At 31.6% G+C, this 13,180-nt stretch overlaps 1 protein-coding gene across 5 annotated transcripts; it reads right to left on the reverse strand.

Annotated features, from left to right (window-relative positions):
• Positions 1–2: 2 nt before the first annotated feature.
• Positions 3–13,030, reverse strand: LOC130894113 (sodium channel protein Nach-like). Of its 5 annotated transcripts, none has more exons than XM_057800704.1 (10): positions 12,875–13,030; positions 9,896–10,264; positions 9,453–9,659; positions 7,658–7,939; positions 5,411–5,525; positions 5,039–5,315; positions 4,490–4,543; positions 2,530–2,647; positions 541–650; positions 3–299 (listed from the first exon to the last, which is right to left on the reverse strand). In XM_057800704.1, the coding sequence occupies exons 2-10, from the start codon at positions 10,027–10,029 to the stop codon at positions 82–84; spliced, it is 1,515 nt and encodes a 504-aa protein (XP_057656687.1). In that variant the 5' UTR covers positions 10,030–10,264; positions 12,875–13,030; the 3' UTR covers positions 3–81. The 5 variants fall into 5 exon arrangements, with proteins under 5 accessions (XP_057656687.1, XP_057656689.1, XP_057656688.1 ...); XM_057800706.1 differs by having other exon boundaries at positions 82–299; positions 9,896–10,032; XM_057800705.1 differs by having other exon boundaries at positions 82–299; positions 9,896–10,217; positions 12,875–13,027.
• Positions 13,031–13,180: the final 150 nt, after the last annotated feature.

A 13,180-nucleotide genomic window follows, 5' to 3' on the forward strand; every position in this document is an offset into this window, starting at 1 on the left:
TGTTATTTTATTAAATGTTTATTGCATCGTGACTTCAAATGCTATTAACTGAAATATATCATTGAAAATAATAAATTACATCTAGGGTACATAAGTGCAAGTGAAATCCATAGTCGTAGATTTATCCAATTTGGGAAATTGAAGTGTAGCGATGTGCGTTTTTCGTCTAGCGGTCTCTTCTGATGCTCTTTCGAATCTTTTTAAGTTAATGAACAACCTCGCTGTTGCGTAATAAATCACTTCTATCACTGTTATTAAACTGCATCCAAGAAACAGACTGTAAACTCCGCCGAAAGAAGCTGAAATATAAAATTTAAAAAGTAGACTCTAATACACGAACCATGCCGCAATGAATTTCGCCAAACTCCTTTAAAACATAATATTCTTGAATTTATTTCTAACGAAAAGTTTTTTTTCTATAAAATTGTTAGTGTTTGGTAAAAAATATGTAGGAGACATCTTAAGTTTATAAGATAAATGACTATTAATTGTTTATTGACTGACATATTATTATTATATTATATATGAATAAAAACTTACATAACAAGTAAATTGTAGAGAATATTGTGTCTCTTAAGTACACAGTTTGTGTTTGTTCGATGAAAAAAGCATTCAGCAATATCGTATCATGATTTATATCCACATTTGAGCTACAAAATTGAAAAATTTCCATAACGTAACGAAAAGCCAATAAATCTTACAATATTTCTTCTATTTTTCTACAACAAATAAATTAAATAATTGCATATATTTCTAAAGAAAATCTATTCCACGAACTTAAACATTTAGAAGGCCAACAGCTCTAGTAGGAATTAGAAAGCTTCTTCATTGAGAATTTCTAGTATAAAGATGATTATAGTAACCCAATACACCAGAGCCAATAAGATACAGATGCTCTAGAATAAGTTCAAGATCGTCTTCATCGAAAGAATTGTAGGAATTCAAAACTCCAGAGCCCTCTGAAATATCATCACCAATAGAGGCCAGCAGCTCTAGAATAAGAATTCGAAGCGTCTTTATCGAGTTTTTCTGGTATAAAAAGCATTCTAGGAATCCAAAAGTCAGTAGCTCTAGAGTAAAAGTTGAAGATCGTCTTCGTAAAGAAAATTGTAGGAATCCAAAATTCCACAGCGCTCTGAAATATCATCACCAATAGAGGCCAGCATCTCTAGAAAGAAAGTTGAAGATCGTCTTCATAAAGAAAATTGTAGGAATCCAAAATTCCACAGCGCTCTGAAATATCATCACCAATAGAGGCCAGCATCTCTAGAATGAAAGTTGGAGATCGTCTTCATCGAGAGAAATATAGGAATCCTATACTCCAGAGTCCTCTGAAATATCACCAATAGAGGCCAGTAGCTTTAAAATGAGAATTCAAAGCATCTTTATCGAGTTTTTCTGGTATAAAAAGCATCCTAGGAATCCAAAAGTCCAGAGCCCTCTGAAATATCATCGCCAATAAAGTGCAGTAGCTCTAGAATGAAAGTTGGAGATCTCTTCTTAGAGAGAATTGGAGGAATCCAAAACTCCAGAGTCCTCTGAAAATAGAGACCAGCAGCTCTAGAATGAGAATTCAAGTGCGACTTCATCAAGAAGATCTGGTATAAAAAGCATTTTAGGCTACAATCGGGTTGGCAACTCTGAATTGCATTGATAAAATTCGTTGATTAAAAGATTGAGCATCTTATTAAATTCGAAAATCTCACACAGAACTTGTGATTTCCAGACAAAGATGGGGATATTATCGAAGTATTGGTATCCCCCAGAGATGCATCTTGTCGCCTACTCTCTTTCTCTTTCACATCATCGATCGATTCGATTACAAACTCAATTCTGGAGTGATCAGATTGAGATTAATGCAGCAAAGACTCATGCTGATATTTTTACAAAGAAAGCTGGTACTGCGGCTCATGATTTGGTCCTATCTGGACATAAAATGTCATCATAACCACAAATTCGCTGAAGCAATAGTTTCTAGTTCTTTTTAAGGTAAAAATTCGTCTATTGCTCTCACATTTAGAGATCGGCTCTCAAGTATACCCTCGACTCAATACAGAAGAAAAGCAGTTCGACTTATACGTGATCCAGAGTTGATCAGAAACTTGTGGATAGCTTAGAATATAAAAAAAACACCGCCGTCACCTAGAGCACTATTTACAGGACATACTCGACAAGCAGGCGTGGTTTATGTGCCAGCAGACGTCCAGAACCTCAGCAAAAACCAAGAAGACTTGAATCAACCATGTAATAAACGATTCCAAGATTTTAAAGCACTTTTTTTGTAGAGAAAGTGGCCGTTGAACTATTTAATAATGGTATCATACAATATACTCCCCAAATTTTGAAAATATACTTCGTTCCAAAAGAGTTGTTGCCCTCAATGTTTGTAAACATCAAAATAAAATCCAGATTATACAACAAAACTTTTTTTATGATTTGACATCAACTTCAGATTTTGTCGTTTTTAACTACATATTTTAAACATAGTTAATTTAATTTCTAAGTCGAAAGAATTATAAAAAATCATACTACGCCTGCATGTCATAAATTTGATTGAATTCAAATTTGGTTTGTGTCGAAAATACACCGTAGAAATCGTCTTCGCATTGTATAGGACAGTCGCAAATTTCAGAAGAGTCCAAGCCAGCTGAAAATAAGTTTATACAACTTTATATAGCTTGCAATGCCAATGCCAATAAAAAGTTTCTTATAAAAATTATGGTGCATTTTGTACTAATTATTTCCACGGGCGTCATTGCCCAGTAAGAGCTATTTTTAGAGTTTCAAGTTGATGAAACTTCAGTTTTTCGTTTATCGAAATATGCAGATTCGAAATGTGAATGTGAAATGTTTTTAGGTATGACGTCATTGGGAAAGCATTTTTTTAAGTAGATATCAATGCTAAATTCCTAGCTATCAGGTTTAGTGGGTGTCCAATTATTGTACAAATATTAATATCTTGAGCCGAAAAATGTTTATCCATTTCGAGATTTGTGTCAAATCGCATTTATTTTCAATTCGTCGTTGTAAAAACTCACAAACGAATGATACTTGAAATTTCAGTTTGTTTTAATTATGATTTTACAACAATTTTGAAATGAATACATCATTAAACGTATCAGAACGAATTGGACGTGAAAAAATTACTTTATTGATGATTGTTGGTTTTTGAGATACAAAGAGATAGTTCGAAAAAGCCGCCGATTCGTTCAATGATACATATCCTGACAGAATTTCTCATATTTAAAAGTCTACAATGAACTTAATGTAATTTGTACAGAAAAAAAATTAGATAGCAAAACAATAAGTAACGATATTACTGAAAAAAAAAGCATTGAATGGAGATGATTTTGTTAGTCTGTCTTCGAAAAAAGGAGGCGCTGATACCCTACCGCACTACAGGCTTCACTTGTACTCGCCTATTAGTTCACTTTCCACAGAAATGGATCAGCCGAAGTGTTTATACGAGGTTTGACTATTAATTAACTAGACTGGTTATAACTGATCATTCATTTTTTACAACTTTTCACTTCTTAGACCTGTTTATACGTTTTTCGTAATGATTTTTCTTGATTTTAGGTTTCTTTTTTAGTTTATAATAGCATATAAAAATTTAACGTTTCCATCAAATTATATGATTTGTCATTTACAATGTTTTCTTAGTCTCCACTCTTTTGATATTTTTATTTATTTTTGATCCGAACGTGAATCACCTTCAACATCTTCTCGGTCATCTTGAAAACATTTAAACCACTCCAAAATACGTGTACTTGACAAACATTCAATGTAAAACACTTATTTCAATAAATTTCAGTAGAAGTTGCATAAGAAATTTCAAAACAGGCTTTATTTTTTATGTCAATCATTTTCACGGCAAAACAAAAAAACAGCTGCTATAAAAACAAAGACAACGGCTATACTGATTTGTCTATAGACACGGTAGACATCGCAATCTAAAGAGTAGGCTTTGGGCTAAATCAACTGACAGTCACTAACTTTTGGCGCATGCGTATTTTAGTTATAGCAGCGTTAATCTCGTTACTTAATCTGCCTGTTACAAAAAAATTAGAGACATAAATATAAGAAGTATACAACGCCAATATGAAAAGAAGAACATTTTTTCGTTCCATAAATACGAGAATAGTCCCAGAAGTATCTGGCCCAACAAAGAAAACACGAAAATTTTGGGGAAAATCATATTTCTTTTCCTTTTAGTTCCATACACTTTTTTTCATCGTAATGTCAATAAGTTCAATCTAGTCCAGCTTTTGTATTGGTTGGGCTAAGGTATGACCAATTTTTTCCATATTCACATTTTTACTGAAAATGTTCACTTAAGATGGCTGCCAAAGAACATGGCGTCTTCAAACTTGAAGCATACACTGTATGGATTGTGTACTTTCCAATACAGTGGTTTTTTTAAGCAACTACTGCCATCTCTAGTTCGGTCCAGGTACTTCTGGAACCATCTTCGTAAAAACTGTCTTACCTTTACGAACCTCCAATATACAGTCAATCTGTGATACGCTACATTGAGCTGGTCCTATGAACATAACATAAATTATTCATAATATTTATTGATCAACTCAAAAATGAATTGGAATGAAAAAATTAAGCATGAATCCATTCAAAAAATTCAATGAAATCTCTGAGTCGGTTCTAAAACGTCCTCTATCTACATTTCACAACTCGTAATTAAGGTTAAAATCAAACTAGATTTATAGTGACCCGATTTCTTATATTGGTTGATAAGTTTTTCTAATACCTTTTCAACTTTTTTTTCATTCACTACTCACAAAATTTCAATTTTTCTTCCTTAATTATTCATTTGGGAAAATTTGTATTTTCTATTTTTTTAGGGAACAGAATGAGTAGGTAGAGCACATCTGTACAAAAAGGAGCTTATGTTTTAACACACAATAAAATCTGAATTTATATTTTCGAAATATAATTATGGAGAAACCTGTTGAACTGCGGAAAGCTTTTTTATGGGAGGAGACAATTGCGTTTCTCGTTGTCGTTAATCAGGTATACTAACCTATGAAATTGAAATAATATGGTACGCAATTACACTTTCTGAAATAGTAAGATGCTTCACATTCGGCTAAACAATTAGAAGATGTATACGTTGGAAAATTTTTCAATAATCTCTCTTCTGGAATCGCACAGTTTCTTTCAGTAAAGGGTAAAGCAGCTACCGCTTCACTGGAAGTCATCTTCGAGGCATATATTTGAAGATAAGTAACTGTTCCAGCTGTCACCATTCTTGTAATTGATTGCAGTACTGGATATTCCATTGGATCGTGAATAAAAACCTAAAAATCAAATAAAATATTATACAGCCGATGATAAATTAACAACAGATTGGTTTTACTCAATGACATCGTCTTTGGAAATTCTTCAGAATTACCTTGAATCCCTGGAAATTGAATGAAGAATACTGTTCAGAATAGGGTGTTGTATTCAATATTGCTAAAATTCCAGTATTCATACCATTGTATAATGTATATAACTCAGAATTAGGCCTAAAATAAATTCAAAACAAATCTTGAGACTGTTATTTGGTGAAGATCTTCATCGAATTAAAGGCTAAAGTAACTGATATTTCAGTTTTGAGGCATGAATTACTGATAGAGAATAGAAAACAACTCTAACACTGATCCATCAAGGACACCAATTATGTTAAAGATACGACCTGCGGTTCGCATCCGGCCCACGGGCCATAATCAATACGGCTCGCGATCGCAATGTGGCATAGAAAAAAGAATTAAGTTTTTAGAGCTTTTAGACTTCACTCTATTCCTCTAGGAAAGTTTTAAAATGCGCGAGCCTAGACAAATTATTATTTTTGTTGAAACCCATCAAATCTTCCGCACACTTCGAGTCCAGCCACCTCCTTCAGTCAGCCAATTCAAGCTCTTGTTCCTGCGCCATCTCTGGGCTCATTAGTTGTACTAAACGTTCATAGAAACAACAGTTTCCTTTCTGCTTTTGTCGGTTATAAGCAAAGCAACTTTATTGAAATGTTTCAAAAATTTACCGTCGAAAGTTTGTTAAATATGAGGCATCCTTTCGTTTTTAGTTATGGGGAGAATGAGGCTTTAGAAATGAAACAAAAAATATGTGATAAACGACAGTTTTTTTATTAAATTTCGAAAAAATACAAAATAAACATATAGTACGCCTTTTTTATATCTTTTTTTCTCGGCAGAAATACCAGATAAGGACGTTGATTCGTGGTCCAACACATAACAGCAACGTTGATAGTGCTTTGGGTGGTGGGATGTGATAAATCAGTGTTCGTCTTGATCTAGCGGTGCCTGAGTAGTACGTATCAGTTTCTAACCTCAAATCTCGTTGTTCAGATGAACAGATCTCAGCTTGAAGATTTTCCAGCTTTGATATTCGTTGTTCGTCTGATTCTAAGGCTCGTAATGCGTGCTTGAAGTATAGATCAGCCAATTTCTTGTCGCTTTAGAAGCATAATTGTACGAAAACGACGTTTGACTTAATTATACGTCATTCAGCAATCCGAATGTCCAATCCAATTGAACCCACTATCGCCATTTGACATTCGACAATTTTTATATATTTTCTTTAATTTCCAAACTTTTTTAAAGACTGGCAACGTTGTTTAAACGTGACCTATATCTAGTTTACTTCTTCTTTTATCATCAATCTTATTGATTGACTTTTTGGAGGTTATTAATTCTATGGTTTTTTTATGTGTATATACATATATCTGTGATCATGATATTTTTGGAGAACGATCATTTGAAAGATAAATTATCTTTATTGGAACGAAGAATTCAGATAATAATTGATGGGTAATTACGAGTAATTTTTGAAATCAATTTATGGAAAATACTAGAAAGTATACCCATTATTTTTATTGCTATTTAGTTAACAACAAATGTTATTTATGAAAGATTAACAAGATGGTGTCCCTCATACTGCATAACAGCAAATGTTCACGTTTACCTGTCGATTGTACTACTAGAAGGACTGATATTTTATTGACAGCTTGACAAGTTGATGGGTGATTCACAGAACTACATCAATAAATTTTGGTTGCTTGACCAAGATTTGACACTTAATACTTATGCACACCCATCGAGAACAAGTACAACTTAACACGTGCAAAAATGAGGTTAACGAGTTGTTGTTCGTGGGCATCCACCATATTATGAAAATGTTATTCTGTGAATGGCTAGACGCCATAACCTCTGGGGGGTCTTAACGTCTATAAACGTATTAGTTGTGCTAATGAACCAAGAGAGTGCGCTACATAGATTACTTAAGTTGATAGCTACGAAAAAGTAAGCAGATTTTTCTCACTCGGAAAACAAGATCCCGGAATTCAAGTAGAGGTTGTTTTGAAATGTAATCGAAACTGCTGCAGACTGGTCTCAGCAAAAACCCACAGCCCATTCTTGGTGTAGCTACCCCAATGATGAGAAGACAGTTTCTACTAAGATGGATAGACAAGCACACATAGATTAACCTTCCACATTTTTAACCATCAAGCGTTTCGTTTAGATGGATCAGTCGAAGGAAAACATTGTACAAATAAATAATTTTATTGATGAAGCGACGTTTTATTTCCCTATATAAAAAAACATGTTGGAAAATAATAATTTCCATGAAGTAAACTTACATGTAATTGAAAGAGCAACAGAAACCATTCACGGCTAAGCTTTCTTGGAATAAATCAGGACAGTCGAATTGTTTGCCGTTCCAAGAACAAAATTTCAACATTTCCGAACAATTTTGTGTTAGTTTTTGCATAACGTATTCCACGTTGTAATGGTGGGTGTCTAACACGTTTTGAAGAATGTCAATTTGAGTTTTATTATAATCGACAGCTGAGGGATCAGTAAAACTTAATAATTGTTTGAAAGAGTCACGGATTACAGGTAAATCAGGTTCGTCGATATTTCTGAAAAATTTACAGTAAATATAGACAAAATAATGAAATTTATTCATTTATTTAATGATTCATAACATTGAATGTATGTAATAAAAATTTTTGGATAAAAAATTGTAGTGCAATTTAATTCCTTAATTCGAAAATCCAAAAATTTTGTAGGTAGTTTAAACATTTTAGTAAGGCCGCCATATTGCGTGACGTCATAGGTATAAAATAAACATTGATCATATGATACAAAGTAAATACGACAGTTATTTTTTATTATTAAACTTTGATTAATCTGAAAAAAGATATATAAATTGTATTTTGTGCCAGTATGTGAAAATACCACAAGTAAAACACCTGATAAAGTTTGTTTATGATGCCTAGAAATTCGATTATTCTACAACAAAAATGGTTGGAAAGTGATGGTCATTTTGACAATCCTGTGAGTAATTATTATTGTTGACAAGGATCATTTTAATGTAAGTAAGATTAAAATTCAGCGTATATCAATATTTTATAATTCATTTGATTATTCTTTCAATTTTTAACGTGATTATGTAATAAAGCAAGAACTTAATCTATAAAAGGTTTATTCACTTCATACTCAAATATAGAAAAATATTTTATTTCTACGTAACTTATAAATAAAAACTGTATTATAACAGCACACGCTACGTTATCTGCAACGATAACCTCGTGATCCTGGTCTGAACAATTGCGATTTTCAGTTAAATAATCCACTTTTTGACATTATTTCATATCAAGAAGTGTTATAAAATAAATAATTTTTAAAAAATACTCGTAAAAATACAATTTCGCGTATCATTCGAACAAATCTACGTCGAAGCAGCTCTCCAACCCGTATCATACACTTTTCTACTCAATATTGCTCAAAACTGTCCAATAGAGTAGACCTAGTGATAAAAGTATTTGAGAGAATTGGAAAGGAAGAAAGTGATGATTTACTCATCCGACCTTAACCCGATTGAGTTGCAGTGTGAAAAAATGAACAGGAAACTTAGAAAGCAGTGTCCTACTGTCTCATAAATAAAAACTGTATTATAACAGCACACGCTACGTTGCTTGCAACGATAACTTCGTGATCTTGGTCTAGTCAATTGCTGAATGTTTTGATTAAATCTATGACGTCACAACTGAAAACTAATGAGTATCGTTCTCGTATATAGTTGAAAATTTGAAATTTTTGCGATTTTCAATTGAATATTTTACTTTTTGACATTATTTCATATCAAGAAGTGTCATAAGATTAATAATTTTCAAAAAATTTCTAGTGTCCTAGTTTCATATAAATGAAAAATGTATTATAACAGCACACGCTACGTTTCCTGCAACGAATACAAGGAGTTTATAAGAAATTTAAGAATACTGCGGGTGATATATTGGCAAAATAAGGCAAAAAATAGGAAAAAATGAAGAGACAGAATGAGGAAACCACAAAGACATGGTTTTTAGATAATTTATAAAACTTATCGATTATTAAGCTATGTACTTTCAATTTAAATTTGACAATACGTACAAACTTTCCAAGAAAATATTCAATTTGTCTTTCAGTATTCCATTAACATTACAAATAGTCACTGCTGGAAATTGAATAGTAGTAGTTGGAGCATACATAGTTTTAATAGTAGTTCTCGTAGGATTCGTTATATAACGTTCCCAGAAAAGAAAAGTCATGTATATTGCACTAAACAACCCGCTGATCAAAACTATCGTCCAAAATATTCTGGAAAATTAAAGTTTTAACATCAGTCAAACATAAAATGACCACTAAAACAAGTAATTTAGTATAAACTAGTTATGAATGATCGCTTCGTCAATTAAATTTAATAAACTAAAATAGAAATTAATCGTCTATGATATCGATTCATAAAAACATTAGATTTTCTCGAAAATATTAGGATTTTATAAACAATCCAGATCATTTGTTAGTCTAGAGTCTTATAGAAAAACTATACTCACTTCTCTGTTGCCCCAACTTTTCTAATATACTTAAAACCATGTATACTTGTATTCTCAACAAAATCTTCAAAAGTTTCACTCATTACTGAAAAGAAACTTTTATGTTTCCTCGACGGTTTCGTTTTCAGCTTCATTTTCTGTATCAGTTTCAAAAATTTGTAATCGAATTGCTACAAAACTTCACTATTTTCTTTTGTAGGACAATTGAAAAGATTTACAATCGTATGCCTAAACTAATAATACGAGGTAATTATTTTTGTTCTTAAATATTCCATCATTAAAAACAGATGAATCGTTGGGAGCTTCTTGGCGGTAATTTCATCTACACAATTAGTAAAGTTGGATTTGTAAAAATTCTAAATTACACGCCTACGAAAAACGTGAAGGCACATCAATCAGGCCCTCCTAAATACCGAAATGGAAAGTAAAAATAAACCTCGGAGCGATATCAAGTTTTCATAAAAATTTTGGATCATTTACATTCTTTGACCCGGTAAATACTAAAAATGTTTCAAAAGCAATTTACCCAAGGATAAAAAGTGATCAGAACAGATTTCAGTAAATTTTTTTATTCTATACATACAATATAAATCGACTACATGATTGATAAAAAGTTTTAAAAGGACTCGACAAAAAATTAATTAATTTTAAAATCTTCACCCTCTAAGCCAAGATCTCGTCTTCAAAGATCGAAGTTCTTTAGATCGCCTTCGATCTTTGAAGATGTTAGTTTGGTTAACGAGACGTTTGTCAAACTGTGTAATTATAATTGTAGTAAACTGATTTAAAAATCCTTTCTACAGAAATCTGAAACAATTTCCACTTTTTTTCAAAAAAATATACTCTGGTAAACTTGGAAATATATTTAAACTTGGCAACATTGCATGTAGTTAATCGATTTTGAAAAATTCGTTTGGTTTATCGTTTAAAATTGATAGTTAGGCTCTAGTGACGTAGTATATTTGATAATGAATGATTTGATGAATATTTTTTTATTGAAATATAGGGTTTACCAAAAGTAATGGAATTTTAATTTTTTTTCTTAATTAAAGAACGTTATTTTTATCTTATTTTGACGATAATATTTAGAAAAATTCGAATAAATAACGAAAATATCTGAGAGTTTGACATAAATTTGAAAATATCTGAAGGAAATTTGGAATATAAGGAAAATTAGAAAAATAGGGAAATAAGATTGGAAAAAACTCGACAATACTAGTGTTTGTAAAAAAAATCCAATATCGAGAATTAATTGAAAAATTGGAAAATAAAAGTAAAAGAAATAATAAAAAATATGGTAAATTAAAAAAAAATTACAAGAAAGAATATAATTATGAAAATTTGGAAAATGTGAAGATTCGAGAAATTTCTGAAAAGATAAGGAAATTTTTGAAAAAATTATGAAAAAAATAAGAAAACTAGTGAAAACGCAAAATGGAAAACGAATTAAAGAATCCAATATAAACAGTCAATTAGACATACGTTTTCCCAATAAATCCATATAAAAAAGAAATCGATATCTTAAATGGCTTCGAAAATGTAAAATTATTTATACAAGTGTGTCAAATTTTTCCCAAATATCAGGATTTTTGTACAAAATTATTAAAAATACACCTGTATAGTAAAAATATTCGAAAAACATGGAATATTATGTATTTTTTTCGAAAAATCGAAAAATTATGTTAATTTCCGGATCAAATCTATACAACAAATCACAATTAAATATTTTATAACCTTCATAGATTGGGATTGTTTTAAAAAGACGATAAGCTTCAAATTTTCCTTACGAATCTTGCAAATGAAACCAAAACCCGATATGTTTAACACGTCGACTGCCATATGCATCAAAAATTATTTTAAACGCACCAGTCGAGTACAATACGACATCTCATATTGTAAATAAGATAATGCCAATCGATTAGTACAAAATTTTCTAATTTATACGTTTCTAAATAATTAGAGTTCAATAAATCGAGAAGTCACAACAATCACCGAGGTTCACAGCCACAGAAATCGAATCCAACATTTTAACACGTCAACTGACATGTACATCCTACATTATACATTCATCTTCGGTTTAAATACGCCCCCCTGTATAAAAAAGAGATGCTTCCATATTATTTAATCGCAAAATAGTATTTTCATACACCCAAAAGTCAATTCCAATATTTTAATAAGTTGACTGCCGTGTATATGTTATTTTAGTCATTCTCTTTGGGTAAACTACCCCCTGAATGGTTTTTGAATTTTTAATCAGTCTATTCACAAGTTTTTTTAATTTTCACGTTATTGCAAACCGACTTGGATTAGGAAAAAATGTTAGCGAGAAGAACAACTCCATTTTTTCCATGGAAATAGCCTACTCGAGAATTTTTTTAGTTTTCTATGGTCAGTCATCTAGCAAATACAAGAAGGTGCATGTGGATATTAATCTCGAACATCTGTAGGTTGTAGTACTCGAAAAAGACGTGTCTTGTCACAGGCTTGAACCTCTCCAAAGAAAGAAGTCTTAGTCTTAAAGTGAGTTACAAGTTTTTACGAAGCTACCTTGTTTAAAACGGCCACATGACCATGCCAAGACGTAATGCTTCCCACCTCAACACCTAGTTAGTGAATTTGAGGTTATGGTGTCCAGTCAAGACCAAATTCTGAACTGTATTAAATTCAATCAAAAACGAGTTTGTTGGGGCGGTTGATTTGAACGACAAACCGTACGATCTTAATTTATTTAGAAGGTTAGCAAGCCAAACCCTGTCAAAATCCTTCGATATGTCAAGTGCGATTGCTCTTGATTCCTCTATGATCAGTGTTTACAAAAGCTTTATTCATGGTCGCTGATAATGTTAGCAAAATTTGCAGGTTAGCGACTTTCGTCATGGCCTTAGCAAAGGTATTCTCGAACCTTGAACCATATATTTTGTATTCCTGTCTATTACAAAAATCAATTTGTATTTGAAAAATAATTTAAAAAGTACTCACTTCATAATAATATGTGTTGAACACCTCTTTGTAATTAGCATTTCGAGAATATCAACCCTTTTGCTAGTAGCGTTTAAAATTATTTTATTTAATGTTTAGATTCAAATGGAATCTAATAGATTGTTGACAGTTAACTATCATTGTTGAATTGCTATTAAAAAAACACACACACACGACAGGAAATTTCTCATTAATAATTCACTTTAATTAATATTCATTCTGACGCTTTTTTTGTTTTCATACTTTACCGGAAACGTTAATAGATAAAAAAAGTCGATATGAATGAAAAAATACAATTTTTTTTCA

The sequence above is a fragment of the Diorhabda carinulata genome, chromosome 5 (genome assembly GCF_026250575.1).
Source record: "Diorhabda carinulata isolate Delta chromosome 5, icDioCari1.1, whole genome shotgun sequence".
NCBI classification, from domain to species: Eukaryota; Metazoa; Arthropoda; class Insecta; order Coleoptera; family Chrysomelidae; genus Diorhabda; species Diorhabda carinulata.